The sequence below is a fragment of the Echinops telfairi genome, unplaced genomic scaffold (assembly GCF_000313985.2).
Source record: "Echinops telfairi isolate 266 unplaced genomic scaffold, ASM31398v2 ScPeMD7_7412;HRSCAF=8450, whole genome shotgun sequence".
Classification (NCBI taxonomy): domain Eukaryota; kingdom Metazoa; phylum Chordata; class Mammalia; order Afrosoricida; family Tenrecidae; genus Echinops; species Echinops telfairi.
In genome coordinates this window covers 13,306,471-13,328,700 of record NW_022111312.1, presented here as the reverse complement: position 1 = coordinate 13,328,700, position 22,230 = coordinate 13,306,471, and the positions used below count along the sequence as shown (strand labels likewise).

General features: G+C 43.1%; 1 protein-coding gene and 1 pseudogene across 5 annotated transcripts in view; both read right to left on the bottom strand.

Moving 5' to 3' along the window:
- Nucleotides 1–1,902: 1,902 nt before the first annotated feature.
- Nucleotides 1,903–22,230, bottom strand: part of CCDC62 (coiled-coil domain containing 62) — a 48,815-nt gene continuing 28,487 nt past the window's right edge. For all 5 annotated transcript variants that reach the window (XM_045296816.1, XM_045296817.1, XM_045296818.1 and 2 more), the window contains 4 exons: nucleotides 21,842–22,001; nucleotides 13,455–13,580; nucleotides 3,280–3,373; nucleotides 1,903–2,452 (listed from right to left, as the gene is read on the bottom strand). In XM_045296816.1, the coding sequence (XP_045152751.1) occupies nucleotides 3,320–3,373; nucleotides 13,455–13,580; nucleotides 21,842–22,001 (340 nt within the window). In that variant the 3' untranslated portion in view covers nucleotides 1,903–2,452; nucleotides 3,280–3,319. The remainder of the gene's footprint in view (nucleotides 2,453–3,279; nucleotides 3,374–13,454; nucleotides 13,581–21,841; nucleotides 22,002–22,230) is intronic.
- LOC115871940 lies at nucleotides 11,126–11,289 on the bottom strand (annotated as a pseudogene).

The window sequence follows — 22,230 nt, the reverse complement described above, 5'->3', positions numbered from 1 at the left end:
AAGGCCCGTGTGCTCCTCAGCCCAAGGGAAGACTGGTGCCAAGATGAAGGGAGATCTCCGAGTGACGCTGGGTCTACAAATTTTGAAAGAAGACAAAGCCCTTTCCTTAGACCTGAAAGAGCTAGAAAGCCTTCCCTTCGAGCTGGTACTCGGAATTGGTATTTCTAGCCTCCGAAACTGATTGAGAATAATGTGTGTCTGCTACAGTCACCTGTGTGGTATTTGTCACAGCAGCGTTACAGAACTAAGACACTAACACCAGCAACATCAGGTGGCTTAAGAACCACCAAGAAGGCCTTCTTCGGCAGGACCACTTCCCAGTCCCACGCGTCCAGCAGGGGGAATCAAAACCAGAGTCTGGGTGCAAGTGTGTTCGATGTTCCTGCTTGAATGTGACTCAGAATTTATTGCTTGAGGTGTTGCTATTTGTTTAAAAGGTCTGTTCATGTGTTCAAAAAATGCCCTTCTAGTAGTTTCTTCCCCATGACTGAGGACATTTCTATCAGGCAAATGATAAGTTTAATTCACTTGCCTCCTCCTAATGTGGGTTATGAAATATAAGTGTGAAAATTCAGTATTACCTGGTAACTAGTTTAGGTAGGAGCCCCGGTGGCGAAGCGATTACACATTGGGCTGCGATCTGTAAGGTCGGCAGTTTGGAACCACCAGCCACTTCCGGGGAGAAAGCCAGGGCTTTCTACTCCCATAAAGAGTCACAGTCTCTGAAACTCACAGGGACTGTGCTGCCTTGTTCTACCGAGTCGCTATGAGTGGGCACTGATTGACTCAATGGTAGTGGGTTTTGCTTTGAGTTCAGATGTACTGTGAGAATGCCTCCCTTGAGGGTAAAAAACACATTGCTTGTGCACTTAAATAACCGAGGTTGAACTGGCAATGTCTAAATCTCCCATTGTTGCCGGCACTCTGCGCAGCCCTGGTGGCACTGTGGGCTAAGCATATGGCTACTAACCACAAGGTCGCAGTCATTCCAAGGAAGACGAAGAGGCCGTCCGTCTGCTCCTGTGAAGATTTACAGGCTCGAATTCTCTGCAGGGCTGGCGTGAGTCAGAAACAACTTGGTAGCAGTGGGTTGATTTTGTGGATATGATAATCCTAAGAGCTGAAAATACACTTATTCATAAATGCATGTCACACTTTTTTTTTTAAATGTTATACTTTATTCGAATCTCTGAGTCCCTGAAGTTCTCCTCCTTGTCCCCTCCTCAGGGTTCCAGTTTTACCAATATGGTGGAGACAGGGAGCTAATGTCACACTTTGCTTCTCAGGCTGGCAGGCAGCCTCTCAGGGGCCGTTTCAAGCTTCCGACTTGCCAATGGGCAGTGCAGAGTACGGAGACCCTCCGCAGTCCTGCTCCGAGCTCCGCGGGAGCAAGGAGGCCAGCCTTCAGCAAGCACACAACCCTACCCCACCTTTCTCTTTTCAGCACCCCGATTTAAAAGACTCAGAGGGGTGACTCAGCCACAAGCATGAAAATCACATGAAGTAGCACTGAGATCATTCCTAACAAAGGGCCATTTGTCCAGCACGAGAGAACTTGGATATTAGCAATGCTTTAAAAAACAAAGTTTAAAAAATTTCCATTCCTGAGAAAATTAACTTGCCAGGTGCTGTTTACACGCAGTGGTTCTCAACCTTCCTCATGCCACGACCCTTTAATACAGTTCCTTATGTGGTGGTGACCCCCAACCATCAAATTATTTTCATTGCTACTTCATCACTGTAACTTTGCTACTGTTATGAATCGGACAACCCCTATGAAAGGGTCTTTTGACTCCCAAAGGGGTCGTGACCCACAGGTTGAGAACCATTGGTCTACAGGGACTGCCTGCCCTTCTTTTACTACTAGACAGTTAAAAAACAAAACAAAACAAATGCCAGCTATTTTCTTTACTATTAAAAATACTATTTATTGACAGAGCAGGTCGATTATCAAAGCAGACATTCGGTTTTTGAAAAATCCCTTTACAATTAAAAGTTAAAGGGTTTTAGTCTTTAATGATAAAAAAAGCGCACAACCCAAACACGCACATAAACCTGATCCTCTAGCAAGCTTGCGTATGTACAGTAGGCAGGAAGACCCCCGCTGCTCAGCACTGGGAGCTTTGGCCAGTTGCAAGTCCTTCCTCCGTGTGCTGACACAGCAGGCGCAGAACTCACATCATGAAAGAAGAGCGCCGTCCGTGAACTTTGATTATATGGTTTCCACCCCAAGGGCTGCCCAGGCTTGAGAGCTGCAGAGAGTAAGGTCGCATGGTGCCTAGCCTGAAGGAGCTGGGCCCCTGCTCCAGCTGAGGGTCCCCTGGGGAGGGCTGCTCCTCGAGCCCTCCCTTTACGGAAGAGTCTCGTCGTTGTTGTTGTCATCGTGCTGCATGATTCCTGCTTTGCAGACATGCTCCTAACACAGGAAAATGGTTAGCCTGAAAACGGAACACTGAAAAAGAAAGAAAGAAAGAAAAAGGGATGTGTAAGTAAAATCGTCTTTGGGTCTCTGCTCCCCTTTGGCATGAAATGATGTTCATGAAACAAGAAAAGGTTCTCTCTCCTTCCAAGAGGGCACACCAGGTATTGGTGTCAGCTTCCTTCTTCCACAAAACGAGAAACCGGTTTCTGGAGGAAGGATGCTAGGGGCCAACGAGATCGGAAGCAAGATGCCCCAGCTGTGGGCTGCACGTGCTCAGGGTCTGAAATAGGAACTACGTGCAATGCTCACTCTCATCAACAAGCCGGCATGAATGTTTCTCAGCAGAGGCAGCTGCTTAGACTTCCTGCTCTCACTGGGGCTCAGAAACATCCCGATGCTTCTGCAAAGGACCTCTGAGAGCTCATGCAGACACTCTGCATGTCAAAGGAAGGTCCTAGAGAAGTCACAAATGCACGAAGCACTTTTCTGGTTCCTATGCTTTCCTCCCAATCCTGAAACTGCACATCCAGCTTAGTTTCCAGACAGCCATTCAGAGGAAATTCTGAGACTCTAACTCTGATTCAGATTTTGATTTCTAAAGCTAAATATACTTATTCCCTTCCTCAGATTGAAAATTCCAGGTCTTGAGGATGGGAATTTGGAAGTCTGCAACTCTCTCACAAGTCTTTCCTCTCTGACTCTGATTAAACTGAGAAGGTATGCATAAATGGGTCAGGCGAAAGGGAAAGCGGTCCAGCTCAAACAAGACCTGGCCTTGGCCCCACATTATCAATGTTCCCAAGTTAACTATTAAGTACCAACTGCGATATAAGGTAAGATAAACAAAGGTGACTTACCCATGACCACACTGATGACTGAAGTTGGCTTTTGTTTTCTTCAATTACTTACTAAGGCATTTCCATCAGCTGACTCTTCTGAGACTTCTAAGATCTACAAAACAATCCACCAATTAGAACCCAGATGAGAACCAGAAAACGATGAAGATGAGGGGGAGGGGGATCTAGCAGAAATGCCTCTCAAAGAGCTTAGGTAATGAATGAACTACAATGAAGTAATTCTATACAATGACCAAATGTTCTTCAACAATTCATATTCATGTTGTTTCAATGTCTCTGATTGGGATCATTATTTTCTTTTCCACAGCATGAGGACATCATGTTTGGTAGGAGTGAGAAAGAGGAAGACCCTCAACAAGAGGGGCTGACATAGTGACTCAACAATGGGCTCAGGCAAGGGACAGCTCAGGACGGCACCGGACCGGGCAGTGTCTGCTTCCGCTGTGCACAGAGTGGCTATGGGTTAGAACTGACTTGATGGCACCTAACAACAACAGCAACAACAACAACATACACGTGGACCTCACTACATGGAATACATAGGAATTAAACCGACTACCTCTATGGAAAGAGACAAGGAGAAACTTATCACTAATGAGGAGGCGGCCAGGAACCCACTGCAGAACAGACTATCAATTGCTTATAGGCGAGTTCAAGCTGAAGCAAAGAACATTAAAATAGGTGAGTTCCAGTATGGTAGGAGACTAGACAGACACACGATCCAGACCCTTTAAAACAAAGATTGAAAAACGAAATAGGAGAGACATAAATGATCATCCTGGAACCCTGGGCTTCAGAGGGAAGGACAGAGAAGAGGACTGAATTCCAACTAGGTGCAGAAGTAAAGAAAAAAAGATACAAAAGGGGAGACAGACAGAAATGGTGAACTGTCAGCTGACCTGACATAGCTTGGCCATTTTGAACTGTTGGAAGCAGGGTCAATAAGATAGTGACTTGATAGTCTCCTTTAACTTCCCAGGACAATAAAGTACCCTACTGTTTATTGGCTGGAAACCAGAAATGGAACTCCCCTTTGCTACTCATACTCTCTTGGTGACCATTCTCAGTCACCTGCCAGGCTTTCCCCATCGCACGTCAGGTGCACCAGACCTCCGTGTCTGGAGGCTCACAAAATGCACCATCTCAAACGAGTAAAGCACAAAGTGCTGGATCAGCAAGCAGGAACTCCTAACAATGGCCACCCTGCCTCTGGCTGCCCTCAGGAATGGAAAGCATCCCTACCCAACACTTTCTAGGCTAGTAGGAACTCTGTCTAGGACCAGCTGTTCCATTCTTTCTGCCTTCCCGCTCACTCCCATGACCTACATGGCTGGGAAGGGCTATTGATCCTTACTGGTGCCCTGATCCCCCAGTTTTCTCCTATCTTTGTTTTTCAAAACTTTCTTTTCCTAAGCATCTGCAGGTTCCACACGTGGGTTAAGCTTCGGGTGAATCCCCTCTGACCATAGCTCAGGGTTTTGAATAGTCTTGTTACTGATAAAGTCGATTATGGCAGATGGAATCAGGTTACAATTTAGTATCTTATCATTTGATCTCCCTTTTGACTCATTTTAAAGTTGTTTCAGTTTTATTTACTTTTCAATTATAGGGGGAAAATACACAGGGATATTTAGCCTCCAGTGAATCCCCTTTGACCACAGACCAGGGATGTGAACAGCCTTGGTATCATGCAAAGAACATTGGCAAGTAGATCACTATAGATTAAATTAAGTTAAAAGTTAACAACTTATCATTTGATCACCCTTTTGACCTATTCTAAATTTGTTCAAGTTTTTAATGTTCTCTGATTTCTTTTTGATTGAGGTTTTTGGTTTTACTTTATAGAGACAGTAACTGGACTAATGGTTTCTTAGGGTTATGACAAGGAAGACTGGGAACAAATGGAGAGCTAACAACAATGCACAAAAGAAAATGTTCTAAATGATGGTGGTGGTACCTGTACAACTCTTAATATGACTGAATAACTGTAATTGTATATGTAAATTACATACCAATAAAAATTGTCTTAAAAACCCACGATTTTCCTTTCCTGTCTGTGTTTTCCTTCTCTTTGCTTTCCTCATCCTAGTTTTGCCTATTGTTGTATTTTATCTCATTTTCCTTTTTTTTCTGTGTGTTTTTAGTTATTATTTTTCTTCATGTTCTCTGCTTGTTTTCCACTAGTTTTTTTCCTTTCTCCTTCTTTTCTTTGCTGCTGCTGTTTACATTTTTGTCTCACCTGGGGGGAGGCAGCAACCACAGGAGTAACTCTGTAGCCCCACCCACTGGATTATGACAAATACCTGCTTCCATACCACCTGATCATCAGTAGGCCATGCCAACCACAGCCAAACCTGCCACCAACTGTACTACACTTGCACTCACATTCTCTATCACATCCACCAGGAGAAAAGCACCTACGAATATGCCAACAATCAAATGTGAATACACCACCGTCATCAGGTCTTGGAGACAGCGGATGATGTCTGTCCACACAAAGAACAGGACAGTGACTTACACCAGTGACCGAACTACAGTCAGAAGACCTTTCGGAGGAGAAAACAATCGTGGACCTACCGCACAGACATTCAAGAGTGATGTGCACGTACCTTCAACGCAAGAGACAAAGACTGAGAAACATGCTTACAAAAATCATGGAAAAAACAGACCAAATTTTGTAAGAATCCAGAAAAACACGACTTCAAAGTGAAAAGGAACATTGGAAACCAGTCAAAAACACTGAAGATTAATACTGGGCTTCCAGAAACAGGGAGCACAAGGAAAGGGTAAAGGAGTAGAAGCAAACTGATAGAAGCCAGGATAGTGAGAGTGAAGACAAGCTCTCAATACTTACAGGACCATGAGGAAAGAGGAGCAGGTAACCACACAAACACAACGAACCCCCCAAAAAAGAAAAACCAAACAACAAAACCCCTCAGAATTACATGGGACACTATCAACTTAAATAAATTCTATGTGTTCAGAATTCTACAACAGAAAGAGACAAAATAAAACAACAAAAAGGACTGAGGAAAAAAATTGCCAAAGAGTTTTTGGAAATTTTTTCCCTATATAATGAAAAAATGGTAAAATATGCATTCAAGAAGTTGAACAATCCCCAAACAGCAGAGTCCAAAAGAAAAGCACCAAGACATACCATCGTCAAGCTTTCCAAGCTCAAACACAAGGAAGAATCTTTACAGCAGCTTCAGAAGGAAGAAGATTGACCTACCAGGAAAATCAATGAAGCAAAGTTCTAATTTCTGAGCGTAAACCATCCAGAAAAGAAGGCAATGAGAAAACACATATAAAACTCTGGGAAAACTAAGAATCACATACCTAGAAACCTGTCCCTACCATAGAATAGCAATATTAAGACATTTCCAGATAAATAAAAATTGCTACAATTTGTAAAAACCAGGTAAACCTTACAAGAAACACTAAAGGGTGTTCTCTGGACAGAGAACCAACAACAATAAACAACCTGAAATTAATGCACATGACAACAGCACTGAGAAATCAACACAGGGATAGAAATCTCTACAATAAAACAAATGTCCAAGACTGAAAATAGGGAACACCAAGGATATCAATTTGTAAATGAAAATAATTACAAAGTAAAAAGGAATAAATACTGTAGTTATAGATCTTCCAAATGGAGAGAAGTGTACTTGATCTCAAGATTAAACAGATTGCTTTAAGCTTGAGAAGAAATTAATAAAGTATAGAATATTATGTGGAACAAAGAAACCCGTGGACCAAAACACACACACATACACACACACAGAGCAAAATGACACCAGTAAATTCACATCTATTGATAATTACTGAATTGAAATAGATTCAATACACTGGTCAAGAGACAAAGCACAGCAGAAAGGATAAGAAAACACGAACCATCAAGGTGCTGTTTAAAAGAGACCTAACAATCAAAGGATGGGGAAAAAGTTATCTCAGATTTAACAACAATCATGAGTATGGTGCAGGCCTGGGCAGTGTTTCATTTATAGTACATAGGGTTGCTATGAATTAAAGCCCATTCAAAGGCACCTAACAACAACAACGTGAATCAAAAATGAGCAGGAGTGGCAATACTAATTTCTGATAAAACAGACTTTAAGGCCAAACCTAGCATAAGAGCAAAGAACATCATATAGTGAGTTAATGATCTGTGAATGAATGTAGTAATCACAAATATCTATGTATTCAAAAGGCGCTCTGGTGGCATAGTGGTTAAGCATTGGACTGCGATCCTCAGGGTCAGCAGTTCAAAACCAGCAGCAACTCCCTGGGAGAAAGATGGGTCGTTCTACTCCTGCCAACAGTTATGGTTCAGAAACTCATGGGCAGCTCTACTCTGTTCTACAGGGTCGCTATGAGTTGGCATCACCTTGATGGCAGTGAGTTGAGATGCATCCAATGAAAGAACCTCAAAATATACAAATCAAATCCTAAAAGAATTAGAGTGAGAGATATGATACTATAATAATAGACAACTTTAATATACCACTTCCAACAAAGGACAGACTAGAAAGGAACTCGGTAAAGACAAAGAACTGAACAATACAATCAACCCATCTGACCTCAGAGACATACAAGCACTCCACCCAACAAAGAGCCCTCTATATTCTTTTCTAGCACACATGGAGCATCCTCCAGAGGAAACCACATGCTAGCCGCAATAAATGTCAGAACAGCAAAATACCACAAAGCATCTTCTCAGATCACAATACTATAAAATTAGAAAACAACAGCAGCAAGATCAGGGATAGGTGGTCAATACACAAGGAAATAAAATAGCACCTTGCTTAAAAACTACTGGGTAATAGCAGTAAGGATGGCACAGGACCTGGCAGTGCCTCATTCTGTTGTACATAAAGTGGCTATGGGTTGGAACTGACCCACTGGCACTTACAAACAACCAAAAGAGAGAAGAAATAAATGAAATTTTTAAAAATACAGAAAAACAATAGAAAGAATCAGCAAGACTAGATGTTGGTACTTTAAAAGGATAAAATTGACAAACTACTGGCATATCTAGCAAAGGTAAACAAGATGCAAAAAACAAGAATAAAAAAGTAAAACTGTTGACATCACAAGAGAACCAACAGGGAAAAAAGGGGGGTAACAGAAGACTATGAAGGCCTGTACTCCAACAAATCTGACTATCTAGAAGAAATGGACAGACTTCTGGGAACACACTACCTACCTAAACCAACATGTATTGAAGTAGAAGATTTGAACTGACCCATAAAAAAAGAATCCATCAAGTTATTTTAAAAGTTGACACCCGACAGTTTTATTGTTGAATTTTAGCAAGCATTGACAGAAGAGCTGACACCAAGTTCACTACTACAGAATATCGAAAAGGACAGAAAATGCCTGAATTCATTTTATGAAGAATATACCTGATCCCACAAACAAGCAAAGTCATCACACTAGAAAAGAAAATCATAGCCAAATATCATGAACACAAGGCAAAAATTCCCAACAAACTTCAACTGATAGATGCATCACGATCAGATTAAGGTTCATACCAACTATACAAGGATAGTCAACAATAGAAAAACATAAAAATAAAACAAAATAATTGTATGACCATATCGGTCAATGCAGAAAAGGTAGATAAAATTCAACACTTATCCCTGTTAAGAACTCTCAAAATACTAATAGAAAACGACCCAACAAAATGAAGGGCATATATACAAAGCCAGTAGCAATATTAGTCTCAACATAAATTGGAGGCATTTCCTTTGGGAACAGAACCAGACAAGGAGGCCCTATATCATCACTCCTATTTAATGTTGTGCTGGATACACAGTTTGTTGGTTTGTTTGGGGGGAGGAGCAGGAGAAGGATTGATAACATTCTGTAATTAGTTAACGGTGGTGGTTACACAATCCCAGTAATATCCTAAAAGTCACTGAATTTATGCTTTTAAAGGGTGAATTTTATGGTATGTGAATGGTATCTCAATAAGAGAAATATATGGATTTTTAAAGTCTCTATCTGGAAATGGCTAGAAAAAGTACTGATTGTCTGCTTGAGTTTTCCCTCGAAAACGGGACAACAAAGCAATCTAAGAGTTTTATCACTGAGCAGGCTCCTCCGCCTCCAGCCCAAACGACCCAAGCCCCTGCCACGGAGCTGTGTCTGTAGGACAGCACAGAACTGCTCCTGGGCGTTCCCCGGTCGCCTTCTGTAAGGGAGCACTGTTCTCCTGTGGAGGCACTGCTGGATTTCAACCACTGACCTGGTGGTTACCAGCCTGATGCTTAACTCACTGTACCACTAAGCGCTCTTTCCTCCCAACACCCCCGGCCCCCAATCCGTAAACACTCCCACTAATGCCCCAAGAGAGGGTGTGTCAGGAGAAATCACCATAGGAAACATCACCAGGCCATTGGGGTTTCACCTCTGGAGAGCGTCTATTAGGAACATATGGCAGGCTAATTTTGAGAGCCAATCATTCGCTAAGGTAACCTTTGGCAACTACCTGCCTGGGCATGTGGCGAAGGCCAGTGTTGCAGAATGTTGGGTGTGCTCATTCAGGGTTGCCTATGGATTGTGTCCTCCACAAAAATACGAGTCAACTTGGCTAACCTATGGCTCGTAGTCTTATTCAATTACTCTCTCCTATAATCTGATGTTAATTATCTATGTGCTGGAAATTCTCACCTTATGATGATGATAAGCCAGTTATGTTAATGAGGTAAAATGAAATCTACAGAAGTCACTGTATCTTGAGTTAATCTCCCCTGAGATATGAAAAGCAAAAAAAAAGTGAGGAGATTAAAAACAAAACAAAACAAAACAAACCTCACTACCATGGAGTCCATGTTGACTTGTATCAACCCTGTAGGATGGGGTAGAACTTTACTCTCTTGAGTTTCCAAGACTAGCTCATTAGGAGTTGAAAGCCCCGTCTTTCTCAGCTGGTGATCTTGAACTGCTTACTGACCTTGCACTCAGCAGACCCAGGAGTAACCACTATTCCAGCGGGCTCCTCTGAGGAGGGACCAAAGGGGCCTAATACCACCAAGAAAGACGAGCATGTCTGCAGGGAAGTCATCATGACTCTTCTAGCTATGGTTGTTAACTCCCACATGTGGGGACCGAACGGTTCCACTGTGTATGAAGTGAATTCTCCTGGCAGAAGGAACAGAGATGTCCATGGCCATTAAGAAAGAAGAGCCATGAGTGGAGCAGGTGGAAGGCCCATGTGTGATGTGGCTGCTGCAGCACACAGACCATGAGATGGAGCAGGGGGCTTCCCAGCCCACACAACAAGTACAGCTGAGTGCTGTCAGGCTGCCCTTTGGGCATTTAGCAGTGCTAAAGGACCTCTGGATCACTTGTTGAGCAGGGCAGAGGTCAAGAGGCCAAGTGGGTGGCTGAGAGTCTGAGGACCAGAGAGAGATGTGTGGTCAGGTACCAGTCACACGAAGCCTGAAAGGATCTACCTTCCCCACCTGGATTTAATACTGCCACTCTCCCTTTTCTCCCAAAACCTATATGTAAAGACTACAAGCTGAAGAAAAACAATGTTAAGGGAGAAAACCAACTGTCCCAAGTAATCTCCAGTGGTAAAAATCAGATCAGTGCTTTCGGGGTGGGATGGTGGGGTGGTGGTTGTGTGTGCAAGCACATGCACTAAGTAGATTCACTTTAATGAAGGAGAATTCTGGGGCAAGGGAAATGCGCTATATTTTCACGCTGGTTACATGTGTGTATATTATATCTGAACTTAGTGAACCAGATTTTGTTGTATAGATGTTATACTTCATCTTTTGATACTCAGTATTTTTTAAAGAAAAGCGTTTCAGTGTTCTTACAGACCTTTTTTTTTTAGTGCACCGTTCGTGGAGGTACTGCAATGTGTGGAGTGGACGGAGCAAGCTCCTATTCCATCTCCTAATCCCAAAGATCCATTTAATATACTCTCCTCGGATAGGGGGCATATCAGATACTAAACTGATAAGAACAGATACTACACTTGTGGTAAGGGATATGTCAAAGTTTTAACTCAATAGCTTTTGATTATCTTTATGCAGGGAGTATCCCCAGGTAACAGGCCTAGGAGACTCAGAAAGCCTAAGCAACACACCCAAGCTCTGGTTTTATAGCGCAGGTAACTGCCATCCAAGTGGCAGTTTCCTGATTCCAAGTCCAACAGGCTTTTCACTATGTACGTTGATGACACAAAACCTGCAAAGCAAGAAAACGTCACTGCTATTGCAGCGTCACGGTGCTAGAAGAGCCTGCTAACCTGTGAAAGACTACCTGAAGGAATGCCTTTGTGCCAATAGAGAATTTGCCATTCCTAATGAAAGCATTTGGAGCCCTGGTAGAGAGAGGCAAGGCTGAGTGCTCAGCAGCTGAACAGAAGGTCGGGAGGTGGAGCCCAATAGTGGCTCCACAGGAGAAAAGACCGGGTGATTGGCTCCCACGAAGCCTAGAAAACCCCACAGGCCATTCGACTGTGTCACATGGGTTGGCAGGAAGAGCAGCAACAATGCAACGATGGATGTAAACAATACTCACCAAGGAATACTAAAATCATGAAGGGAATTTTATCATAAAAAAGGTCATGCTGACAACCCCCTGAACTCAGTGATCAAACTAACATTTACAAGTGGAACAGACCTTATGAACCGCCTGATACAACAGACCAGGAAGCAGACAATGAAGAAGACGTGCCCAAACCCCACAGCAATCCTGACTGTAACAGAGCCCCCAGCTCTGAGTACCAGCTGAGAGGGATTACAGGGCCTGCAAGAACGTGGAAAGGGCGAGGAGGCCAGGATCAGCCAAATCCAGGATGTGGAAAATTCTACAGGACAAAAGACTCAGTGTCTCATCCACAAACAAATTACATTTTTAAAGAAGATAGATGGGGAACTATAGCCATGATCAAATACAAAGTATGGCGCCTGGGTGGATCCTGACTTGAACAAATTACACAACGCCAGCTTTGAGATGACTGCGGAAAACGGAACGCGGATCAGCTGTTAGGTGACATGAAGGAGTTATGGTGAATTTTGTTGGGTATGACAATGGTTGCTTTTTAAAAAGTCCTGATCAAATAGAGTTTCAGCTTATTGGCTACTGAGTTTATGCTAATGATGGTAGAATGGTTTGGAAAAGGACAGTGAGAACAGTTGAATGTAACCAATGTCTCTGCACTGGAAATACACAAACTGTTGAAACAATGTATATTTTGTTGCATACATTTTTACATGCATGCAGCACATATACACAGTCTTTATTTGTATACAAAAGGAAGCTTTTTTGAGTGAAATAATCCCCCACGTGGGATTTGCTATAAATGCTTCAGGGAAAAGAATGTTGGGGTGGGGAATGAAAATTTTATAAAAATGGCAAAAAGTTGATGGCTATTGATGGTGACTATTCTTTTTAATTTTTTATAATAAATGTTTATAATGCTATGAATATTTGTTAGGTAGCCAGAACAGGGACCAGGGTGTCGACTGGGCATGCTCCAAATTCAGGCTCCAAGCCAGGAAGGGGGCTTAATTCAGCCAATGGGCTCAACCAGCACCGTCGACCACACCTCCCAGCAGAAGGCCCTAAAAAAGCCTGAACTGGGAGACCACCCTCTCTTTTCCAGCTGCTCCTCCGTGGTTCCGAGTGGTGCCACATGGGTGGGCAGTGCTGTGAGTTGTTGACTGTAATGACTGAAACGGCTTCTATATTTCATAAAAACCTACTTGGATCACAAACCAGGCTTCGGCGTGAATTCTTTCTCAAGGACCGAGGCATTTCTCACCCGGGAAACCCCACATATTCTCTATGAAGTATTTTCCCCTATGAATAGCTCCTGAATTTCCCAAGTTCAGTGAGACAGGCTCGAGCATAACAACGGTGAGGCTGGTGCAGGCTGGAGGGTCTTTCTTCCTGCTGTGCACAGACAGGGTCACCAGGAGTCAGGACCCACTCAGAAGCACCTAACAACAACAAGTGTAGATGCCTGCGCCCTCAAACAGAGGAACTATAAAGGAAGCTATAAGAGGTAGCATCTGAGGATAACTTCTTCCTCGCCTAAAAAGCAAGGGGACCACCCCCCAACTTCAAAAGGCTGAGAGTGTCTGCACACTAGAACTCAGGGAGTGTTCTGACACTGCAAAGCGGGGCACAGAGCAGTAAGTACGTACGTTTTGGTCACTGCTGCTGAGGTTCTCGGAGCTGAGGGGCAGCAGTGTGCTCAGCTCCAGGTCAGACACCATCTGACGGGACTCGGCCAGCAAACGCTGAAGCTTACTTGTAGGAGAACAATTGCCCTGGGAAGAGAACACATGCAAGCCTTCATGAGACCAAGCAGCACTTAAACAATGTTTCTATGGATCAGAGGTCAGCAAACTGTGGCTCATGAACCATGAGGCTCTTTTGGTACAGTCATGTTGCTCTGAAGTATAACTGAAAATGAACATAAAACTACCATAGTTTCATTTAGAAGGATTTTAAAGGAGAGCATTCAGATAGGGGGATTTCATTTGTTTGTAAAAATGTATCTACGGCTGTCAAATAATTATTAAATTGTTGTGAGGGACAGGATTGGCTCTTCTGTCTCAAAAGTTTTCCAACCCCGGCACAGACAATAGTACGGACACAAATGTGAAGTGCGGGGTAGCATTGCTTTTCCTTTGAGCATTACATACCAAAGCCACACATCAAATACTACAGTAACGAAGTTGCCTTCGTTTTTCAGAACACACACAGCTAAGTAATTTAATTAATAAATAGACCCTACTACTGATGGGCAATTCATTAAATAGCATCCCTGTTGGTTTTTAAAACCCTATGCACTGTTTGGGTCTCCTAAGTCAACTTTTCAAAGCCGTACCATGCAGATGCACGTTCCTGCTGAATACTGAAGACTTTTAAGCTTGTCAACTAAATCCACATGGACACCAGCTTGTGATCCCAAGATGACAATAACAAAATTCAATTATGACAAAAGGGAAAGTATCAGAGTCTAACTTGCAAACACTCAATTTATAGAAGTATATGCAAACCCATCTGCATAGTAACTAGTCAGATTAAGCTGCTGGCAGATCCCCTCTAACCACAGACAAGGGTCTCAGTTTTACTATCAGAGATCATTCCAGTTGTGATTATACTAGATTAAACTTGATGCTTTGTCAGTTGACCACCCTCTTGACCCAACCTAAAACTGTTCTAGGTGCATGTTCCATGGTTCATGGATCTCTTGATCCATGACAAATTCTGTCCCTCCCCCCCTTAAATATTCATAGTGGTCTTTTCTTTCTTACTCATTATTTGTATTTTTAACCTCTGTATTATTTTATTCTTACCACTTTTTCTGTTGGGTTTTACAGTTTGTGAAGCATAAAAGGAGCACATCCATAGAGATAAAAACTGATGCAAGGGTTTGTAGGGCATGCAGGGATAAGGAGGGGTGAGGGGGGTGGGGGAGCAAAGAATGTATGTGGGAGGGGGGAGGGAACAATAGAATGATGGCGATTACAGGAGGCATTTAAAAAGCAATTTAAGGGTGGGGTAGGGGGGATAAAAACACGCTAAAATTGATTGTGGTAATGAATTACAACTCTTCTGGATATGATTGAACTACTGAACTGTGTGATATGTGGGTGAAATGCCAATAAAACTGTTAAAAAATATGACTTGTAAGCTTTTAAAAATGATTGTGCAAGAATGAAATCAACATCACTGTGAAGCAGATGTAGAAATTTCAATGGTGCACCTTGCATTTTATGTATTTCCACTCCAATTTCATCTCTCATGGTTTCATTTTAAATCCTCGGATATGAATTTTTAGGTAATTTTAGAAATGAGCTAACTGTTCTCAAAAGGGTTTAACTTACTCCATGAGCAGTGGTCACGCTGCCCTGTCACCTACAAGCTACTTGCTCTGTCTCTTCTGCAAGAGCTGGAAGAACATCTGATTTGCAGATCACAGCCATGCCATCGATGGTGCAAACACCGAAATGCAGTTACCAAGAGCAGAGCGAGGGAAAAGCCGATGACTGCCCCAGATTTAGGGTGTTAAAATTACTGGTTTACAATGAACTGTGCAACAGATGTCCATGAAACCCTCACCACATTCAGGATGGCTAACGTAGCCACCGACTGCACCCAGAAACCACCTCCTGCCTCTTCCTGACCCTCCCTCATCCCCAGACAACCTCCATTCTGCTTTCTGCCTTTAGAGATTAGCCTGCATTTTCTGGAATTTCACATGAACATATCCTATATAGTATGTGTGTTTGTCTGGTTTCTCTCATCGGCATCACTGTTTTAAGATTCACCTGTATAGTTGCAAGCATAGTTTATACATCTTTATTAATGAGCTAGATCCATTATACCACTGTTCCCTAAAATGGGTGACAGTGGCCCAGAGTGGGAGCTGCAAAAGCAGATACACTTTATCCGTGATCATGGGCTGTTTCTCATTGCCAATAGGGCGATGGGCAACTTTTTTCTGTTCTTAATCATTTTACTGGGGACTCTTACAGGTCTTGTAACAATCCACACACTCACTGTGTCAAACACATTTGTACATATGTTGCATCATCCTTTTCAAAACATTTTCTGTTTAAGTCCTTGGTATCAGCTCCTCAGTTTTTTTCTCCTCCCTCCCCCATGAACCCTTGATAATTTATAATCATTATTTTCATCTTACACTGGCCACTGTCTCCCTTCACCCATGTGTCTGTTGTTCGTCCCCCTCTGGCAGTTACATTTCGATCAGTGTGATCGGTGTCCCCGTGGGTCGTCCCCCCCTCCCCTCAATTTTTTTCTGAAAAGGGGCTAGTCGGTCAAGGAAGTTTGGGAATCTATGCATCTTGCAGATACATTACTGCCCGCTCACCCTCTCTCCTGGGAAGACACCTTGACTGCTTCACTGCTGCTTAGAGAAAATACTTGCTAAGACCATTACAGATAGGGTTCTGGATGATCTCACTTCTGGAGCAGAACAACCCAAACCAAACTCACTGCCATTGAGCTGATTCCAACTCATACTGGAGCGTGACTGCTGCTGGGTGCCATTAAGCTGGGTCTGACCCACAGCGACCCTCCGCACAACAGAACGAAACACTGCACACAGTCCTGCGCATCCTGCCTGTGCCTGTGCCTCAGCCCACTGTCGCAGCCACTGTGTCAATCAATTTTGTTGATGGTCTTCCTCTTTTCGCTGCCCTTCCACTTTACCAAACTTGATGCCTTTCTCCAGGGGCTGGTCTCTCCTGACAGTATGTGCAAAGTATGTAAGATGAAGTCTTGCTTTCCCTGCCTCCGAGGAGCACTCTGGTCTTATTTCTTCAAATACAGGTCCGTGTGTCCTTTTAGCAGTCTATGGTGCTTTCAATATTCTTCTCCAGCACCACAATTCAAATGCATCAATTCTTCTACGGTCTTCCTTATTCAATGTCCAACTTTTACATGACGATGGGGCAATGGCGAATACCATGGCTTGGGCCCGGTGCACCCCACTCCTAATTGTAACATTCTTGTTCTTCAGTACTCAACAGAGGTCTTGTGCAGCACATTTATCTAAAGCATTATGTTTTTTAATCTTTTAACAGCTGTTTTCCATGAACATTGATTTATTCAAACAAGACAAAATCCTTGACATCTTCAACCTTTTCTCCATTTATCATGATGTTACCAGTTGTGAGGAATTTGGTCCAGTTGTGAGGAATTTGGTTTTCCTTACATTGAGTTATAATCCATACTGAAGGCGACAATCCTTGATCTTCATCAGTACTATATAAACTCAAGTATTAGCTGACATGAATTATCAGCCGAGGCACCTAATTTTACCAAAAATACTGAATAAAAAAATGTGCTGAAAAACTCAGCTTATCCATGGTAAGTGCTTCAAGTCCTCCTCACTCCGCAAGAAAGGCTGTGGCATCTGCACGTCGCAGGTTTAATAAACCTTCCTTCAATCCTGATGCCACGTTCTTCTTCATATAATCCAGATTCCTGGATGATTTGTTTAGCACACAGATTAAGTACGATGAGGGGATACAACCCTGACGCATACCTTTCCTGATTTTAAACCATGCAATATTCCCTTTATGTTCATACAACTGCCTCAATGAATTGTTCTGGGATTCCCATTCTTTTCAGATTATCCACAGTTTATTATGATCCGCACAGTCCAATGCCTTTGCATAGTCAATGAAATACGAGTAAATATCTTTCTGGTATTCTCTGCTTTGAGCCAAGATTCATCCGACATCAGCAATAACCACCGTTGGTCCACATCCTCTTCTGAATCCGGCCTGAACTTTTGGCAGTTCCCTGTCAATGTACTGTTTCAACTGCTGTTGGATGACCTTAAGCAATCTTAAGGCAAAAAAATTTGTAACACTACATCATACGATGTGAGTTAAGATTTCATAGTGGAATAGTAGGTATGGACTTAACTTTTTAAAAAACCATGGAAGCGTTCATTTTCCAAGTGGTTGTACCATTTTACCTTCCCACTGCCCACCTTTCGGTTAGCATTCCAGCACTTAACCACTGCACCACCAAGGCTCCTTTCTGGAAGTTCCAGCTGCTCCAGGGCCTCATCTATACTTGAGATTGTTGACTTTTCACATTGTAGCCATTCTAATAGGTATAAAGTACTATTTCATTGTGGCTTTAATTTATATTCCCTGGGACCTGGTGGCACAGTCCGTTACATGTTAGGCAGCTAACTACTAGGTCAGTAGTTTGAACTGTAGGTTTTAATGAGTACTAATTGAGCCCTAGGGATATGGTAAAGGAGCCCCGGTGACACAATGGTTACGAGTTGGTCTCCTATCCGCATGGTCGGCAGTTTGAACCACTGGCAGCACTGTGGGAGAAATAATGGGCTTTCTACTTCCACAAATAGTTTCAGAAAACCACAGGAGGGTGGCTATGAGTCAGCACTGACTGGATGGCAGCGAGTCCGATGATATGGTGGGTTAATAACTGGGGCTGCTAACTGAAAGGTGGGCCATTCAAACCCCCCAGCTGCTCCATGAAAGAAAGATATGGTCGTCTACCTTCAAAAAGACGACAGTCTGAAAATTCAGGCAGCCCTCTCAGGACCAATAATGAGAGTAGTGATACCAGGAAGGGAAGGGGAAGGTGGGGGGGGAGAGAGGGGGAACCAATTACAGTGATCTGCATATAACCCCCTCCCTGGGAGATGGACAACAGAAAAGTGGGTGAAGGGAGACGTTGGACAGTGTGAGACATGAAAAAAAAATGTATAAATTATCAAGGGTTTGTGAGGGAGGGGAAAAAATGAGGAGCGGATACCAAGAGCTCAAGTAGAAAGCAAATGTTTTGAGAATGTTGATGGCAACAAAGTACAAATGTGCTTGACACAAAGGATGTATGGATGGATTGTGATAAAGAGTTGTACAAGCCCCCAATAAAATGATTTTTAAAAAAGAAAGAAAATCCAGGCAGCAAGCAGTTTTACTTGTCCTTTTGGGTCACTATGAGTCAGATGAGCTCAATGGCAGTGAGCAGGAATGATGAAGGTCCCTGGGTGACACCCTGGGCTTGTGCTTGGCTGTTAGCCTACAGCTGTGTCAGTTCAAACCCACCTCGTAGTAGCACAGAAGAAAGGCCTGGAAATCCACATTTACAGAGATTATAGTCAAGAGAACCCTATCAGTTTGCACCTGGAGTTGCCACGAGTAGGAACTGACTGGATGGCAATGGGATGACTTTATGGTTTGATGACTAGCGATGCTGAGCATCATTTTGTGGGCTAACATGCGGTTTACAGATAGAGCAGTTCTAGCTATGAGACAACCTTCTTTAGTCACGGCAGGCATATCCCTTTCATCACTGGACCAGTTTTACCTCATCTCTGTGCCATGCTAACACAGAACTAATGCTTATCAAATACCTATCATGGGCCTGGCCCACCTTTCCCTACATCATCTCTTTCAGACCAAGCAACTGTGATGCCACCACATATCTGTAGATGGAGAAACCTAGTATCAGGGAAATTATGTAACTTTACAAAGGTCACAGAGCTAAGGCAGCACTAAACAGGGATTTGAATCCTCATGAGAATGGTTTTCAAAGCCCATGATCTTCCCCAAGTAACACCCCAAATGACCAAGCTTACTTGTTTCATTGTGAACAGGCTGAGATGAAGATGCTGCTTAAGATAATGGGTAAGAAAAAAAAAATAAAGACATTGGCTGCTCACCAAGCACCATCAGTAACCCTGCTGAGTAGAGGAGAGGTGTGACCTGATCACCAACTCACTGTGGTTTATTCATTTGACCAACTGCAAACCAGCTAGCAGTTGAAATGTGAACAGACTTGAAAATTCGTTACATTGCCTTATACTATGTGCTACTGTTTGTAGCTGCTGTCAAGTCAGCCTGATTCATGGTGATCCCCATGTATAATGGGGTGGACAACCGGGAAACAGGGTTTTCACTGACTAATTTTTCTGAAGTTGATGGCCAGGTCTTTCTTCCTACTCCTCTTTCATCTGGAAGCTGAAATGAAATCTCCTGAAATCTGTTCAGCATCATAGCAACATATATGCCTCTACTGACAGGCAGGTGATGGCTACACCGGAGGTGCACTGTCTAGGACTTGAACCCAGCACTCCAGAACCAAGGGCAAGAATTCTACCACGTAACAATCACTGACTCCCTGCTGCTCTGTTTATATATTTATACCTGTTAAAAGTATAAAACTACCAACAGCAGAACAGCAGTTAGCTGGTGGGCATACAAGGTCCCAGGGGAGCACCTGGTGGGAATTCTTCTTTAGCATGTAAGTAACTTCTTTAAAAGCAAAAACAGGGCACAAATGTAAACATCAGTAAGGTCCAACTGCAGATATGTGATTACGGCCTTCATTTTTTATTTGTTTAAAGTGTTTATTAATTTAAGAACACTCCATCCGTCCATTAACTGAAAGGCCTGAGGAAAGCCTTATCTATAGCCAATCTACTGAATACTTAGAGAAAACAGGAAGTGAGCCACTTGTCTTTGGATAAGTGAATAAAACCCAAAGATGATACTGAACTATGTGCCCCAGCCCTCTTGAGAAGACCACAAGAATCTCACTGGGAACACTTGGCAGAAATCCCACCAGATGACACCATGGCCAGGTGTTTTGAGTGGAGGTCAGGCCTTCTTTTGCTCTGAGTTGAGGGGTGGGGGATGGGGGGTGCACACTGGAATCACTGGGAGGACTTGTGAAAGCAGAGGGGTGGGCCCTGCCTGAGCATCTGACCCAGGGACTCTGGGGCCTAAAGAAGCACAGTGCCAGCAAGGTCCTTTGGAAACAGAAGCTGGCAGTTCAAAGAATCTGCGCTGCCCTGGGGGTCTTGTGTCCTACATTGTCCTTCCTTTGGTTTCTTAATGTGAAAAAACAAAAACAAAACATACTGTACACATGAAGCTTGTTGAAAATTTAAATTTGTTCTATCTCCTTACTCCTGTTCCTCATTTATTATGGGTTGATAAGCCCGTTTTTAATGTGTCTTATTACAAAGAGGAAGAAGGGGAAAAGATTTTATGCAAGAAGCCTTTTAACTAAGCAACACGTACCCTTCCTTGAGAAAGTTTTGGAATCTTTTCACCATCACCTGCTGGAAGCCGATGTTGTGAGATGGTAGGAGTCAGGCAGGCCTAAGTTTGATTCTCTAAAATGTTCTAGAGCAGCGGTTCTCAACCTGTGGGTTCCAACCCCTTTGGGGGTCGAATGACCCTTTCACGGGGCCCCGATACACCACAGTAGCAAAATGACAGTGACGAAGTAGAAGCGAAAATAATGTTATGGTTGGGGGTCACCGCAACATGAGGGTCACAGCGCGAGGAAGGCGGAGAACCGCTGTCCTAGAGCCTTCACTAGCTTTCTCACAGGGGAAAGACAATGGAATTTGCCATGAATCATGAATGTACGGTGTCTCATAAAATATGTCCCTATTTACATCAGATATTATACATTCATCAACATGGCTACTTGTGCACAGAGAGAGGTCTTCCAGTGAGCTATTAGCTGTGGCTCTGTGGAAACTCTGTGGTACTGCCAGTGTGGGAGGGCTTAAAGGAAGGGGGGCGGGCACCGTTTGCAAGGTGATATTTTCCTGGTGTACATTTCTATAGTTTGTTTTTACAATGAGCGCACATCCAGTTGCCATAAAGGCAATAGGAGGGGTTCTCAAAAAGTTTGTGGAAAAATCCAATTCTCTTTCAATTTCTTTTCTCCACCAACTTTTTGAAGGCCCTTCACACAATTATTCTTGAAAGAAAAAAATGAGATTGTGTAAAAGGAAGCTTAAAACAAAATGATGGCTGTGGTGGCCCATATGGATAGGTCTCCTGAGACTTTCAACTTCATAGGAATAGGCAATCTCATTTTTCTCCCAAGGAGAACCAATGCCTAAATCACAGCACCCCCAGGGCTCCTTAGAAGAAACTGTAAAGCCCTATGATTTAAAAACTGGGAATGGCCAAAAGTAAACAAAAGTAGCAATGGTGGGATGGAAGAATTACAAGCAGGCTGGTGAGATGCCAGGCTAAATACGAACCTTTTCACTGGGCAGCACTGCCTCTTGGGGGATTAACAGAACCTTAGAAGAATTCTTTTTATCCAAAGAAGGGTCTGTCCCTACGAACTTCTCATCCTCTCTTAACGTAGAACTTGAAGCAACCAAGCACGAGGCATGATGCACGGTGATGACGGGTTCACTGTCAATAAACACAGGGCCAAACACAGACATCTTAAAACAACTCAAACATCACCAAAACATACTTAGCCTTAAAAACATCTCAGACATAAGAATAATCATGAGTTAAATTTATGGAGACCTTTACAAATTAACAAACTCTTTGCAAGTAAGAAAAAAACTTTCTAGTGACGTATACTACAGACCATGGGGATATAAGTAATCCCACCCCTTCGTTCTTATCTACCCTA